Here is a 17,203-nt window from a genome sequence, read left to right on the forward strand (position 1 = left end):
TCCACTTCCAAACGCGCGCCCGACCCGCAACCCCCATCAGCACCCACCCAGCCCCCCATCAGCACCCACTCCCCCAACTCATCAGCCCCCGCCCTCCACCGACACCCACTCCCCATCACCCCCGCCCTCCACCGTCACCCACTCCCCATCACCCCCGCCCTCCACCGACACCCACTCCCCATCACCCCCGCCCTCCACCGACACCCACTCCCCATCACCCCCGCCCTCCACCGACACCCACTCCCCATCACCCCCGCCCTCCACCGACACCCACTCCGCATCACCCCCCCCGCCACCGACACCCACTCCCCATCACCCCCGCCCTCCACCGACACCCACTCCCCATCACCCCCGCCCTCCACCGACACCCACTCCCCATCACCACCCCCGCCACCGACACCCACTCCCCATCACCCCCCCCCGCCACCGACACCCACTCCGCATCACCCCCGCCCTCCACCGTCACCCACTCCCCATCAGCCCCGCCCTCCACCGACACCCACTCCCCATCACCACCCCCGCCACCGACACCCACTCCCCATCACCCCCCCCGCCACCGACACCCACTCCCCATCACCCCCCCCGCCACCGACACCCACTCCCCATCACCCCCGCCCTCCACCGACACCCACTCCCCATCACCCCCGCCCTCCACCGACACCCACTCCCCATCAGCCCCGCCCTCCACCGACACCCACTCCCCATCACCCCCGCCCTCCACCGACACCCACTCCCCATCACCCCCCCCGCCACCGACACCCACTCCCCATCACCCCCCCCGCCACCGACACCCACTCCCCATCACCCCCGCCCTCCACCGTCACCCACTCCCCATCACCCCCGCCCTCCACCGACACCCACTCCCCATCACCCCCGCCCTCCACCGACACCCACTCCCCATCACCCCCCCCCGCCACCGACACCCACTCCCCATCACCCCCCCCCGCCACCGACACCCACTCCCCATCAGCCCCGCCCGCCGTACTCACGCGGGACGCCCTGCTGCAGGGAGCTGCCCCGGAACAGCGTCGGGGGCGTCTTCCGGCCCAGCCTCTTGATTAGGCGGTCGCGCTCGTTCAGCCTGCAGATAAAGCAAGCGCGTCAGTCTCGACTCACCTGAACACTCGGGTTGTACAAGGAGACAGACAGAAGGGGGTGGGGTGAGGTGGGGATCACCTCCCCACGTCGGGTAAGGCTTGGTGCTTCACCAGCTGCCCGTGATTTCCAGCACCTGCCATCTGGGCGCCTCGCTGCTGGCTCCCTGTGGTGAAAAACGTGCCTGTGCCCGGTCCATACCCGCGGGACCCTGGGCTTTTCAGGCCACTTCTGCAAGGAGAGGCCTGTTTCCGGGTAAAGGGCTCAGCGCTCACTCCTGCCTGCAGCCCCCTGCCTGCACGGGGTGGGAGCCCCGCGGGGTCCTCAGGACCCCAGCCACAGCCCAGTTTCGTTCTGCAGAACTTGATTATTTTGAACCCCGTTGAAAAGTCAAGGCGAGTTTTCCAAAACAGACGCCTAAGGAGCAGTCCCTGCCTTTCCTGAACCTGTTCCCTTCAAGGTTGCCACTGCTGTGAAGAAATGTGGAACTGTTCGGGAGCTTGGCTATTTCTATTCTAATTTTTAAAAAGCTGGGGTCTCACTGTGGTCCAGACTGGAGTGCAGTGGCACAATCACAGCTCACTGCAGCCTCGAACTCCCGGGCTCAAGCAATTCTCCCACCTCAGCCTCCTGAGTAGCTGGGACTCCAGGTGTGCGTTACCACACCTGGCTAATTGTAAACATTTTCTGTATAGACAGGGCCTCGCTTTGCTGCCCAAGCTGGTCTCAAACTCCTGGCTTTAAGTGATCCTCCTGCCTCAGCCTCCCAAAGTGCTAGGATTACAGGCGTGCGCCACCATGCCCAGTCTGTTTATTTCTATAAACCCAAAGGGACTGCTTGAAAACCGCCCAGGCAGGTCAAAGTGCTTTGATTTTTACTATCAGGCTGTCATTTCACTTGTCATTATGGGAGTTTGCCAGTGACCTAGAGGCATAATAGATTATGAGCTGAATGTCCCCTCTAAATTCACATGTTGAAGTCATTACCCCTAGTACCTCAGAATGGGACTGTATTTGGAAACAGGGCCTTTAAAGTGGTAATTAAGGTAAAATGAGGTCATCAGGGAGGGCCCTAATCCAGCATGGGTGCTGTCCTAATAAGAAGAGATGAGGACACAGGCACCCACAGAGGGAAGACCACGGAGCACACAGCTACATGTAAGCCAAGGAGAGCGCCTGCACAAGAAACCAATCTGTAGATAGCTCGAGTTTGGACTTCCAGCCTCCAGACTGTGACAAACTCAATTTCTGCTGTTGAAGCCACACAGCCTATGGCAGCCCAGGCAGACAAATACAGCCCCCATGGCGTTTGTGGGGATGTGAGGACATACAGACTTGTAGAAGAAGCTGCAGGTGCTGGAATCCCATGTACCTCCCTGCCTCGACTATAGGAGGCCCCTCCCATGACTGCAGACCCGCCTAGCTCCCCCAGGGCCATCGAAAGAGGAGGGGGGCCCTGGCTGTTCTTCACAGTTCTTTGAGCTGAAGTTCATTTTGAATTTCCAAGAGAGGGCATTTTTCTGAGTGCCTTGGTTGAAATAACAATGTTTAATTCATCACCAATTAAGGGTGAGCCTCAGCTAGCTAAGCTTGGCAAAACATCTCATGGCTGAGGAAGAAAAATACTCTCTCCCTTCTTTCACACTGGTCCTCCCTCCCCTCTCCTCTTTCTTCCATGGGCCAAGTTAATCTCACCGGGTCCGGCTGAGCAATTGCCCTGGATGGCATGGATGTGCAGACACAGGAGGAGCGAGCCCGGGGCACCTGTCCCTCTGTGTAGCTGCCATCACCGACTGTCCGCAACTCCCTGTGCTGCCTGGTTTCAGAATGTGGCAGGTATAGAGAAGGACCTGTCCTCCCTGTCCAACATGTTCCCAGCACTGGCCACGACCCCTGCACAAAATAAAGGGGGCTCCTCCCCCTGCCTGGCCCCAAGGTAGCCTCACCAGCCAGGTCCCACATGGGGACATAACGGGCACCCGATACATCACTTCCTCCGAAGCTGAGGACCATGCAGGACTAGCTCTGCTCCCATACCCCGGACCACAGGGACGTGCCCCCTGAACCACGCTGGCCATCCCAGAAGCTCATGATGGGTCTTATGAGAATGTCACAGATCCTCAGGAATGGGAGGGGTCATTGAAATTACACATGTTGGTCTCTCACCAGGCAGGTGAGAAAACAGACTCAGCTGCGTCAAATAACTTGACAAAGGTCAGATGGGGCTTCGCTGGCAGGGCTCCTGTGCTGGCAGATGCTGCCTAGAGTGGGAACGCTTTTCTCTCTCTTCTTATGATGATTTTCTTTTCTTTTTGTTTTTTGAGACAGAGTCTTGCTTGTTGCCCAGGCTGGGGTGCAGTGGCGCAATCTCGGCTCACTGCAAGCTCCGCCTATCAGGTTCAAGCGATTCTCCTGCCTCAGCCTCTCCAGTAGCTGGGATTACAGGCACGTGCCACCACGCCTGGCTAATTTTTGCATTTTTAGTAGAGATGGCGTTTTGCCATGTTGGCCAGGCTGGTCTTGAACTCCTGACCTCAGGTGATCCACCCACCTCAGTCTCCCAAAGTGCTGAGATTACAGGCATGAGCCCCTGCGCTCAGCCTATAATGAAATATTATTTAAAAATGCGACATCTTGCTTCAGAGGAACCCACGCTGTGCCACAGCCCTTCCTCCACACACGGTGAGGGGTCCACAGCCAAGGAGGTACCTCCTCCCATGGCCCAGGCCTGCCGTCCACCACCTCAGTTATTTGGGACCCTAGAAGTCCCAGGCCTGCATCCAAGGCTAACTTGACTTCATCCTGAGCTCCATCCCCCTAAAAGTAGACCATGTAGCCAGTGTGCATGCCCCAGGCCTGTGGGGGTGGCCAAGGGGTGCTTTTTGCATGGGGGTGTGAACAGAACCTGGATGTGTGGGCTGGGATGTCTACCACACCATACGTGTGCAGATGCCCTCAGTGCAGGGCAGAGCTGGGGTTCTGAAGCAAAGACAGGGTGTCCAGGGAGTGTGCTCCTTCCCATGCTGCCTTGCTCTGGCTGAGGCCTTCAAATAAGCCAGGAATCAGGAAGCGCACCAGACTTTATGAAGGTGTCATCATGAAGGGACAGAATTCTGTGCTAGCTTGATTTATAACTTTCACATATTTATGCGTGGTTCAAGGTCTCCATTGGTACTGTTATACTGAGTCCTGCAAATGTCAGGAGCAGGCCTATGATAATAACTACTTCAGATTTTAATAAAATAATAAAGTCTCAAATATAAGTTCCTTATACTCCCCATTCTTCTCCCTTCTATAAAAAAGAAATAACTTTCCAGTCTACATTTTATACTGTTGCTTCATAGATACGTATGGGTAATTAATATCTAATTATATTTAAAAATATGTATAAATGGTGACATTTATTTTGTGCTTCCTGTTTATCATGTTTTTTGCTTTTTTTTTTTTTTTGGTTTAGAGGAATACTTTATTATTTATTTCAGTGGTCACCCTTACATTTCTAGCCTTCATATCTGACAAGGTCAAAAGTTAGAAAATAATTTAACCCCCTTCTTGAATAATGCAAACACTTCAGAACACACAACTCTGATTTTCCCATCTCTTCCTGTCTGCAGCACTGAAGCTTACCCAGGTTGCCATTTTTTGCAGGGAATCTGTCTTTTCCTTCTGGTTGCTTTTACAATAATTCCCTTTGTCTTTCATGGGCTATAGTTTCATGACAATATTTAGTATGACTGGTTATAGGGTGTTTTTTGTTTTTTTTTTTTTTGAGACGGAGTCTCGCTCTGTCGCCTGGGCTGGAGTGCAGTGGCCGGATCTCAGCTCACTGCAAGCTCCGCCCCCCGGGTTCACGCCATTCTCCTGCCTCAGCCTCCGGAGTAGCTGGCACTACAGGCGCCTGCCACCTTGCCTGGCTAGTTTTTTGTATTTTTTAGTAGAGACGGGGTTTCACCGTGTTAGCCAGGAATAGGTTTGTTTTTATATCCTGTTCAGCTGCTCAGGTCTGGAAAGCTACAACAGCTTGAATGTTTGTGGACCTTCACTTACAGAAAACACTGAGATTCCTGCCTCCCCTCCATTCTCTATTTTACTTTCTCCTGGAGCTTCTATCTACAGTATCTCCATATCGATCTCATTCTATCTTCCACATCCCTAAATTGCTTCCATGTTTTTCATTCCCCTTCTCCCTTCAGCTTTATCTAAACTACCTTAAAATTTTCCAATATGTTTTAATTTAAATCACTGGACTTTTCATGTCTATATGTTTTATTTTTCTTCCAAATCCACCTGTTCTTACATACTACCCTTCTCTTGCTTTTTAATTTCTGTATCTTCTTTCATCACTATTTTATAGAATCTTTCAGACTTTCCTTGCAATTCCAGCTATTGGGAAGCTAATTTGCCTATCCTCAGTACAGAAGGACTTTCTCCTTCATTGTGGTTCATTTCCTGTGTGTGCTCTAGTTCTTCAGAATGAGTTTTCTTTTGCCTCTGCCAGGGCCATATGGGTTCCATCAATTTGCATATTAATATGGAAATGCTGTCTCTACTAAAAATACAAAACAATTAGCCAGGCGTGGTGGTGGGCACCTGTAGTCCCAGCTACTTGGGGGCTGAGGCAGGAGAATGGTGCGAACTCAGGAGGCGGAGCTTGCAGTGAGCCGACATGGTGCCACTGCACTCCAGCCTGGGCGACAGAGCAAGACTCCATCTAAAAACAAACAAACAAACAAACAAACAAACAAAAACTATAAAACACTGCTAAAAAATTAAAGACATCCCAAATAAATTGAAAAATACACTGTGTTCATGGATTAAAAGATGATGCTGTTAAGATAGCAATACCAACTGAAGTGTTTTTTACAGATTCAGTGTAACTCCTATCAAAATCCCAATGGTTTTTTTTTTTTTTTTTTACAAAGACAGAAAAACTGATCTTAAGATTCACATGGAATTATAAGGGACCCAAAATAACCAAAATAATCTTGAAAAAAGAACAAAGCTATAGAACTCACACATAGGTATGTGTGAGTTTCAAAACTTATTGCTAAACTACAGTAATTTATTCCAATTTGAAATAAATTTCAAAACTTATTGCTAAACTACAGTAATAAAAATAGCATGGCACTTACAAGTCAAGAGAATATAATTCAGAGTCCAGAAATAAACCCATACATCAATAGTCAATTAATTTTTGACAAGGATGTGAAGACCATTCAATAATAAAAGAATAATCTCTCCAGCAAATGGTGCTGGGACAACTGGATTTCTACGTGCTAAACAATGGAACTGGGCCCTTCCCACCACATACAAAATTAACTTAAAATGGATCAAAGATATAAATATATTTGAAACAAATGAAAATGGAAACACAGCATATCTAAACTTATGTGTTGCAGCAAAAGCAATCCTAAGAGGGGAACTTATAGAAATAAATGTCTATAGCAAAAGAGAAGAAAGGTTTCAAATAAACAACCTAATGTCACACTTTGAGGAACTACAAAAGGAAGAACAAACTAAGCCTAAAGTTTGCAGAAGGAAGGAAACAATAAAGATCAGAGTGAAATAAATGAAACAGAGACTACAAAAACAATGGAAAATATCAGTGAAACTAAAAGTTGGTTTTTTTCAAAGATGAAATCTATAAACTCCTAGCTAGACTGACTAGGAAAAAAAGGGGAGACTCAAATAAAGTGAGAATTGAAAGTTGAGACACTATAACAGATAACCACAGAAATGTAAAGGGTCATTAGACATTACTACAAACAATTATATGGCAACAAATTGGATAATCTAGAAGAAATGATAAGTTCCTAGACACTCACAACCTATCACAACTGACCAATAGCAAAGGAGGAGATTGGATCTCTAGTGAAAAATCTCCCATCAAAGAAAAGGCCAAGACCTGATGGCTGCTCTTCTGAATTCTACCAAACACATAAAGAACTAATACCAATTATCAAACTTTTCCAAAATACTGAAGTGGAAGGGATACTTCCAAACCGATTTTACAAAGTCAGCATTACCCTGATACCAAAGCCAGACAAGGACATCACAAGAAAAAAACTTACAGGTTAATATCCCTGATGACTATAGATACAAAAGTCCTCAACAAAATATTAGCAAACTGAACTCAACAACACATTGAAACTATCATTCACCATGGTTGTGTGGGATTTGTGCCTGGTTTAATATACACAAATATATAAACACACCACATTAACAAAATGAAATATAAAAACCATGTGATCATCTCAATAGATGCAGAAAAACCATTCGACACCTCTTCATGATAAAACTCAACAGATTAGGTATAGAGGGAATATATCTCAACACAATAAAGGATATATGACAAAACCCATAGCTAACGTCATATTCAATGGTGAAAAGTTGAAAGCTTTTCCTCTAAGATTAGAAACAAGACAAGGATGCCCACTCTTGCCAATTCTTTTCAACATAGAACTGAAAGTCCCAGCCAGAGCCATTAGGCAAGAGGGTAAAAAAAAGCATTCTGATAGGAAAGGAAAAAGCAAATTTATCTCTGTTTGTTGGTACACATAATCTTATGTTTAGAAAATCCTAAAGACTCCACCAAAAAACTGTTTAGAACTAATAAATTTAGTAAGGTTGCAGGATACAAGATCAACATACAGAAATGGGTAGTGTTTTTATATATTAATAATGAACTATCCAAAAATGAAATTAAGAAAGCAATTCCATTTACAAGTGCAACAACAACACAAAATACTGATGTGTAAATTTAACCAAGGGGTAAAAGACCTGCATAGAGAAAACTACAAAACACTGATCAAAGAATTGAAGAAAATACAAGTAAATGGAATGCTATCCCGTGTTCATGAACTGTAAAACAACACTACTGTTAAAATAGTCATACTACACAAAGTGATCTACAGATTCAATGCAATCCCTATCAAAATGGCAATGTCATTTTTCACAGAAAGAGAAAAAAATCCTTAAGTTTATATGGAACCACAAAAGACCCTCAATAGCCAAAACCATCTTGAGCAGTAAGAAAAAGACTGAAGGCATCACACTCCCTGTATTCAAAATATGTTAGAAAGCTATTGCAAATAAAATGGCATGGTACTGACATAAAAACAGACGCATTGACCAATGGAACAGGATAGAATGCCCAGAAATAAACCCATGCATTTATGGTCAATTGATTTTCAATAAAGGTGCTAATAACACACAATGAAGAAAAAGCAACATCTTTAATAAATGGTGTTGGAAAACTGGATATTCACATGCAGAAGAATGAAACTTGATCCTTATCTCACACCATATACAAAAACAACTCAAAATGAATTAAAGACTTATATATACAAATTGAAACTAAAACTACTGGAGGAAGATAGGGGAAAGATCTAAGACACTGGTCTGGACAGTAATTTTTTCAATATAACTCTGAAAGCACAGGCAGCAAAAGCAAAAACAGACAAATGGGATGACATCAAACAATAAAGCTTCTGCACAGCAGAGGAAACAATCAACAGAGTGAAGAGACAACCTACAGAGTGGGAAAAAATATTTGCAAGCTATACATCTGATAAGAGGTTAATATCCAAAATACACAAGGAACTCAAACAATATCAAGAAAACATAACTCAATTAAAAGAAGAACAAAGGACCTGAATAGACATTTCTTAAAAGAAGATATACAAATGACAAACAGGTATATGAAAAATGCTCAAACAACTAATCATCAGAGAAAGGCCAATTAAAATCACAATGAGTACTACCTCACATATGTTGGAACGGTTATTATTTCAAAAAAAAAAAAAAAAAAAGAAAGCTAATAAGTATTGGTGAGAATGCAGAGAAAAAGGAACCCCTGTACACTGTTGATGGGAAAATAAATTAGTATAGCTACTATGGAAAACAGTGGAAGTTCCTCCAAAAAATTAAAAATAGAACTATCATATGATCCAGCAATCTCACTTCTGGGTATATAATCCAAAGGAGTGGAAATCAGTACACTGAAGGGGTATCTGTGCTCCTCTGCAGCATTATTCATAATAGCCATGATATGAAACTAACCTAGGCGTCCATCAATGAATGAGTGGATGAAGAAACTGTGGTGTGTATATGTGTATATATATATATATACACACATACACACACACACACACAAACACAAATGGAATACTATTCAGCCTTAAAAAGGACATCCTGTTATTTCCTATAACATGGATAAACCAAGAGGACACTATGCTAAATGAAATAAGCCAGGCACAGTAAGACAAGTGCTGCATGATCTCATTTATATATGGAATCTTAAAAAGTTGAACTCATAGAAGTAGAAAGTACAATGATGGTTACCAGAGGCTGGGGTTGAGAGTGGAAGAGTGAAGGAATGGGAAACTGTTGGTCAAAGGGTACAAAATTTCAATTAGACAAAAGGAGTAAGTTTTTTTTTTTTATACTTTAAGTTCTAGGGTATATGTGCACAACGTGCAGGTTTGTTACATATGTACACATGTGCTGTGTTGGTTTGCTGCACGTATTAACTCGTCATTTACATTAGGTATTTCCCCTAATGCTATCCCTCCCCCATTCCCCCTCCCCATGATAGGCCCTGGTGTGTGATGTTCCCTGCCCTGTGTCTAGGTGTTCTCATTGTTCAGTTCCCACCTATGAGTGAGAACATGCGGTGTTTGGTTTTCTGTCCTTGCAATAGTTTGCTCAAAATGATGGTTTCCAGCTTCATCCATGTTGCTACAAAGGACATGAACGCATCAAAAGGATTAAGTTTTAAGATCTATTGCACAATAGGGTAACTATAGTCAATAATAATGTGTTATATACTTCAGAATAATTAAGAGTAAATTTCAAATGTCTCACCACAAAAAAATGGTAAGTTGGTGAAGTGATGACTGTGTTAATTAGCTTGATTTAATCATTTCACATTGTATAGCTGTATCAAAACATAACTTCGTACCCCAGAGGCATATAAATTATAATTTTTAGATTAATATTAATTAAAAGCATAGATATAAGAGCTAGAACAATATAAATCTTAAAGGAAAATACAGGGGTAAATCTTTATGACCTTGACTTTGGCAATGGCCAAATGCAAGTACCAAAATGCAAGTAACAAAATAAAGGACAGATAAATGGGACTTCATGAAAATTAAAAACTTTTGTGCATCAAAGGTCATTATCAAGGAAATGAAAAGCACAAAATGGGAGAAAATATTTGCAAATGATGTCTGATAAAGGTCTAGTATCCAGAATATATAAAGAACACCTACAACTCAAAAGCAAAAGGAGAAAAATAAACAACTTGATTAAAAAATGTGCAAAAGACTTGAATAGACCCTTATTCAAAGAAAATACACAATAGCCAACAAGCACATAAAGATAATCAGTATCATTAGTCATTAGGGAAATGCAAATCAAAACTACAATGAGATAGCACTTCACACATTACTAGGATGGCTATAAAAAAATCCAAAAACCAAAATAACTCAGAAAATAAGTGTTGGAGAGGAGATGGAGAAACTGGAACTCTTGCATGTTAGTTGGTGAGATGTAAAATGGTGCACTCACTGTTCCTTGGTAAGTTAGACACAGAATTATCTCATCACCCACCAATTCCACTCCTAAGAATATACCCAAATGAATGGAAAATGGACTCAGACAGATACCAGTACAATATCCATAGCTGCGTTATTCACAAAAATCAAAAGTAGAAATGACCCAAATGTCCACCAACTGACAAATGTGTAAGCAAATGTGGTCTATGCATACAATGGAGAATTATTCAGCCATATAAAAAAGTATGGTATAAGGCCAGGCGCGGTGGCTCAAGCCTGTAATCCCAGCACTTTGGGAGGCCGAGGCGGGCGGATCACAAGGTCAGGAGATCGAGACCACAGTGAAACCCCGTCTCTACTAAAAATACAAAAAATTAGCCGGGCGCGGTGGCAGGCGCCTGTAGTCCCAGCTACTCAGGAGGCTGAGGCAGGAGAATGGCGTGAACCCAGGAGGCGGAGCTTGCAGTGAGCCGAGATCGCGCCACTGCACTCCAGCCTGGGCGACAGCGTGAGACTCCGTCTCAAAAAAAAAAAAAAAAAAAAAAGTACGGTATAGATACGCACTTCACAGAGATAAAGACTGAAAATATTATGCTAAGTGAAAAAGCCCAACCTCAAAGGCTGTGTATTATATGATTATATGAAATGTCCAAAATAGGCAAATATGTACAGACTGAAAACAGGCTAGTGGTTGCCAGGGGCTGTAGGGCAGGGAGGTGGGGAAAGGGAAGGGGGAAGGACTGCTTCACACATATGGGGTTCCCTTCTGGGGAGATGAAAATATTCTGGAACTAGACAGTGGCAATGGTTATACAACACTGTGAATCCACCAACTGCCACGTAACGGCACACTATAAAATAGTAAATCTTATGCTGTGTGCATTTTATCACAATTTTTTTGAGAAAGAAAGTTGAATAAAAAAAATAAAAAAAGGTGGATTGGGTCCCAAATCAAGGTCAGTTCCCTCCTATCACATGAGCTGTTGGTAATGATGCCATTTTTACAGTTTATTTCTCCCATGGTGGGGGGATATTGGCATTACTTAATTTTTTTTTTTTTTTTTTTTTTTTTTTGGCTCTGTACTGGCAGAAGCAGGTATGCTAGCTGGGAACTATTGCTATGAAAGGTGTTGTGTAGACATTAATTCACCAGACATATGTGCAGTCTTGGTGCCTCCCCAGTAATGATGGTGAAACCCAAGCTCATACAAGTCCTTACAAAAAGGTTCTTTTTAGAAGCTGACAAATCCTACAGAAGGTGTTATGCTCCTGCCTTGCAAAATGATCAGTTTCAGGAAGAAGTGGAGAGCTGAGTTATGATGGAGAAAAATAAACTCGTGTCCACATTTCTGTTAGAAAGCTATTCCTGCAAAAATCACACATGCGTAACTGCCAAAGAGTGGGAACGTGAAGAACACAGCAAATAACTCCAAATCTGAACTTTAGATCTTGTCAATAGCTACAGCTGATCGGAATCACAGCTGACACTACAACAAACCCAAAAACAAGCAGGTAGTTTCAGAAACTTATTTTTCAATTAGCTGCTGGGCAGTCTGCAAAACACAGATGTGACGGGCCCTCAAGAAAAAAAGTTGGTCCCAGGTTCCCTGTCCTTCGGGGAAGGCCAACCATCGACCAATCCACCAGGCTGCTAACATTCTAACCTGTTTTAAAGGGAATGATATTTCATAGCCTCAATTGGCAACTTATTTGACTCATTATCATTAGGAAATGAAAACCTTTGAGGCTCAAGTGTATTCCAGACCTACCTAGGCCTTTGTTTTATCTGAAAATTTACCTCAGTTAAAGACACTTACGTAATGAAGGAAAATCACAAGAATAAAACAAAACAAAATCAGTTTTCCAGCCTAAAACTTCAATAAGAGTTATATTTATTTTATATACCACGGAACTAGGAGCCCTGCAGAAATTCCATTCTATTAGATGGTAGTACATGATTCCCCTTCCCCCTTTCGGCCAATCCATATGCATCTTCTTTTTAAAAACATGACTTCTCGACCTCTCGTTAATTCGGCATTTGTACTGCACCTACTGTGTGTGAGACCCAGTGCTGGAAACAAGGTACCCAAGACAGCCTCTGCGCTCATGAACTCACAGTCCTCCAGGTGACCTCACTGTGCAGACACTTACCATGCAATAAGGTGATGATGCCCTTACAGAGACTGTGCTAGGCTCAGGAGAGGTGACATGGAGGAGTGAAGAACTTGGAGAAGGGCGGGGAGAGAATCAGCACTGAAGCTGGGTCCGGAACAATGAATGGCTCTTTGCTGACCATCCAGATGCAAACACAGGAGGAGGAAAAGGTTTAGCAGGAACAACAATGAATCCAGTTTCAGATGTGGGGCCTGTGAGCACCTCTGAGGTGTTCAGAAGACAAGGGACCAGAGAGAGGCCAAAGCTCAGATGCCACTTTGGACTCAGCTTATAAAAACCTTGGAGAGCCGGCAGGCTGAGAAGGAGCGCTGTGCATGGCAATTCCTGGAAAACACCCACACACCATATGTGTGTTCAACTAGAGGCTTCATTCAGCTGGAACCAAGTCTTACACTTTTTGTACGTTTTTCAAAGTACCTATCCTGGGCTGAAAACAGAGGACATGGTTCAATATGTAAAATTGCATTTGGGCTTTGTATTCACTGATTCGTGGTGTGACTCTCTTCTTATGTTGTGTCTCCACAACTCAATCCTTCATCATTTGTCTCTTTGTCTGTCCATAATGCCCAGCACTGAGCTCAGAACACACTAAGTTTTCCAATAGTGGCCAAGATAAATTCCTCTGTATTATTCTTTTAAAATGCCAGAATATGGACGTTGTCCCTATTCTCTTCCAGAGAGACAAGCCCTCTCCAAACTCAGGAAGATACTGTGAGCAGTGTTTGTGGATTCATGGAGGTGAAACATTGTAATTTTTTTTAAGAATTCAGGTTACATGGAACAGTTTGGGGGATATTCTGGCTGAAGACACCATAGGGTTCAAGGTTAACTAACCCTACTACAAATTCCGTTCCAAAAATAAACAGCAGGTTCCTCCAGTCCGCCCTGGACCCAACTTTCCTCTAATAATAAAAATGGGGCACTAGAGAGAAGAGAGGCTTGTAGCAGCACAGTGCTTGATTTCCTCTGTCCCGGACAAGGTTTTGCTAGTGGAGGCAGGGGACGATTCTGGATGTCCACAGGTATGAATAAAAGAGCCTAGCAAATGCCTTTTCTCTCCAGACAGAGGAACAGGAAAGGGGCAGCCTAGCAAGACAGAAAACGTTTAGGCCTGAACTACTCACCTGCAGCCAGATACCCCAGAGAACAGGGTGGCCCCTCCCACCCATGCCAGCGAAGACCTAGTGGTGATCTTAGACTTCTTCCCTCAGGAGACTGTTACGAGGCTCTCCAACACCCTTATGGGGAGGTGACAAAGAAGACCAAGGAGGGAGCCTGGACTTTCATCCCAGTCAGCCAATGAGGCCCCCTCCCCGCTGGGGTGTCAGCAGAGATCACTTCGGATGACTAGACTTCCATCCCCAACCCAGTGAAATGCGAAGACATCCTTTTCCCTCTTCACTGGGTGATGTCAGAAAAGGTCTCATGCAGAATCAGGACCCCTGCACCTGGAGAGCAGGAGCTGCCATCCCTACCCTGAACACATAAACAGAGGCCATTAGTGAATCTGGATTACCTCTACCTGGCAGGAGCCAGGCTGCCATGAAATCCAGAGTCCATCGCAGAATAGCCAAAATGTCCAGGTTTCATTTGAAAATCACTTATTTTACCATAAACCAGGAAGATCTCAAACAGGGAGAAAAATAAAAATGATCAATAGATGCTAACACCAAGATGTCAGAAACAGTGGAATTGTCTGACAAAGATTTTAAAGTAGTCATGGTAAAAATGCTTCAATAAGTAATTATCAACACACTTAAAACAAACAAAAAAAATAGAAAGCCACAGCAAAGAAATATAAGACATGAAGAACAAATGTAAAATTTTAGAATGAAAAAATATAACAACTGTAATAAAAACCTTAGTGGATGGGCTCAACAGCAGAATGCATGGGACAGAGGAAATAGTCAGTGAACTGAAAAACAGAACAGTAGAAATTACCCAGTCTGAGTAGTAGAGACAAAATAGACTACGAAAATTAACAGAGCCTCGGGAGCCTGTAAGAATATAATAGAAGATCTAACATTCATGTCTTCATAGTCTCAGAAAAAGAGGAGAAATAAGGCAGGACTAAAAAAGCAGTAGAAATAATGGCTGAAAATGTCTCAATTTTGATGAACAATATAAACTTACAGAGCAAACTCTAAAGGTGATAAACCCAAAGAAATCCACACCAAGACAGACTTTAATTACACCGCCGAAAACTAACAACAAAGATTCTGAATGCAGCCAAAGAGAAATGACACCAACAGAGGAAAACCACATAGGCTGACAGTGGATTTCTCATCAGAAACCATGGAGGCTAGAGCAAGTGGCACGGCATTTTTCAGGTGCTGAAAGAACAGAACTGTCAACCCAGTGAAAATATCTTTCAGGAATGAAAAGAAATCTCTCGAATGGAAGGAAAACTAAGAAAATTTGTCACCACCAGAACTGTCTTACAAGAATAGCTAAATAAAGTTCTGTCAGGCGGGGTACGGTGGATCATACCTGTAATCCCAGCATTTTGGGAGGCCAAGGCAGGAGGATCACTTGAGGTCAGGAGTTCAAGAACAGCCTGGCCAACATGGTGAAACCCTGTCTCTACTAAAAATACAAAGATTGGCTGAGCACGGTGGCTCACACCTGTAATCCCAGCACTTTGGGAGGCTGAGGCAGGTGGATCACCTGAGGTCAGGAGTTCGAGACCAGCCTGGCCAACGTGGAGAAACCTTGTCTTTACTAAAAATACAAAAAATAGCCAGGCATGTTGGCAGGTGCCTGTAATCTCAGCTACTTGGGAGGCTGAGGCAGAAGAAATGCTTGAACCCAGGAGGTGGAGGCTACAGTGAGCCAAGATCACGCCACTGCACTCCAGCCTGGGTGACAGAGTGAGACTCTGTCTCAAAAAAAAATTAGCCGGGCATGGTGGTGTACACCTGTAATACCAGCTACTTAGGAGGCTGAGGCAGGAGAATTGCTTGAACCCCAGAACACAGAGGTTGCAGTGAGCCGAGATCACACCACCACACTCTAGACTGGGCAACAGAGTTAAGATTCCATCTCAAAAAATAAAAAATAATAATAAAGAAAGTTCTAGAAACAAAAAGGAAATGATAAAAGAAGAAATCTTGGAACATAAAAAAGAAAGAATACAGTAAGCAAAAATATGGGTAAATACAAGAAGCTTTTCTTTTGCTCTTGATTTCTCCAAATTATGCTTGATGAGTTAAAGCAAAAATTATACATTGTCTGATATGGTTTTAAATGTATGTAGAGCTGGGTGTGATGGCTCACACCTGTAATCCCAGCACTTCAGGAGGCCAAGGTGGGCAGATTTCTTGAGTCCAGAAGTTCAGGATCAGCCTGGGCAACATGGTGAGACTTTGTCTCTATAAATTTTTTTACAAAAATTAGCCAGGTGTGTGGTATGTACCTGTAGTTCCAGCTGCTCAGATGGCTGAGGTGTGAGGATAGCAATTCTCCCACCTGAGAGCCTGAGAGGTTGAGGCTGCAGTGGGCCATGATCCCACCACTGCACTCCAGCCTGGGCAACAGCCTATCTCATAAAATAATATAAAATAAAATAAATGTGTGTAAAGAAAATACTTAAGATAATAATATTATAAATGGGAGTGGGGAATAGAGATATAAAAAGAGGCAATGTTTCTGTACTTCACTCAAATTGGTAAAATGACTGTGATAAGAGATATATATACATATATGTAATGGCAACCAGTAAAAAAACCTAGAGTAAAAGATGGACTCAAAACAGATAAATCAAAATGGAATTCTAAAAAATGTCTGCATAATCCACAAGAAGACAGGAAAAAGAAAACAGAGAAATGAAAAACAGAACAAACAGAAAAAAAAGATAAAATGGCAGACTTATGCCCCAATATATGAGCAATAAATTAAATATAAATGGTATAAATATGCCAATTAAAAGATACAGAATGACATAGTGAATTTAAAAACATGAGCTGATTACATACTGTCTTTTAGAAACTCGCTTCAAATATAATGATATAGGCAGATAGAAAATGATGGAAAAGATACATCATGCAAACATTAATCAAAATAAAGCCTAAGTAACTATATTAATATTAGATAAAGTAGTCTTTAGAGCAAAGTAATTTACTGGAGAAAATGAAGAACATCATGTAATGACAAAAGGATCAATCCATTCAGAATACATAGCAATCCTAAATGTCTATGCACCAAGTAACAGGGCTGCAAAATATGTGAAGCTAAAACTGATAGAACTGAAAGAAGAAATAGGCAAATTCACAATTATAGTTGAATTTTTCAATATCCCTCGTTCAACAATGGGTAGCACAAACTGAAAATCATCAATAAAATTTAAAGAACTGCTGAACACCATCAACCAACAG

At 43.3% G+C, this 17,203-nt stretch overlaps 1 protein-coding gene across 5 annotated transcripts in view; it reads right to left on the minus strand.

Annotated features, from left to right (window-relative positions):
* The window catches only part of LOC105490228 (ATPase phospholipid transporting 8A2), a 654,028-nt gene that overhangs the window by 13,124 nt on the left and 623,701 nt on the right, over positions 1-17,203 (minus strand). For all 5 annotated transcript variants that reach the window (XM_011755645.2, XM_071081519.1, XM_011755646.3 and 2 more), the window contains one exon: positions 990-1,081. In XM_011755645.2, coding sequence (XP_011753947.2) covers positions 990-1,081 — 92 coding nt within the window. The remainder of the gene's footprint in view (positions 1-989; positions 1,082-17,203) is intronic.

The sequence above is a fragment of the Macaca nemestrina genome, chromosome 16, assembly GCF_043159975.1.
Source record: "Macaca nemestrina isolate mMacNem1 chromosome 16, mMacNem.hap1, whole genome shotgun sequence".
NCBI lineage: Eukaryota > Metazoa > Chordata > Mammalia > Primates > Cercopithecidae > Macaca > Macaca nemestrina.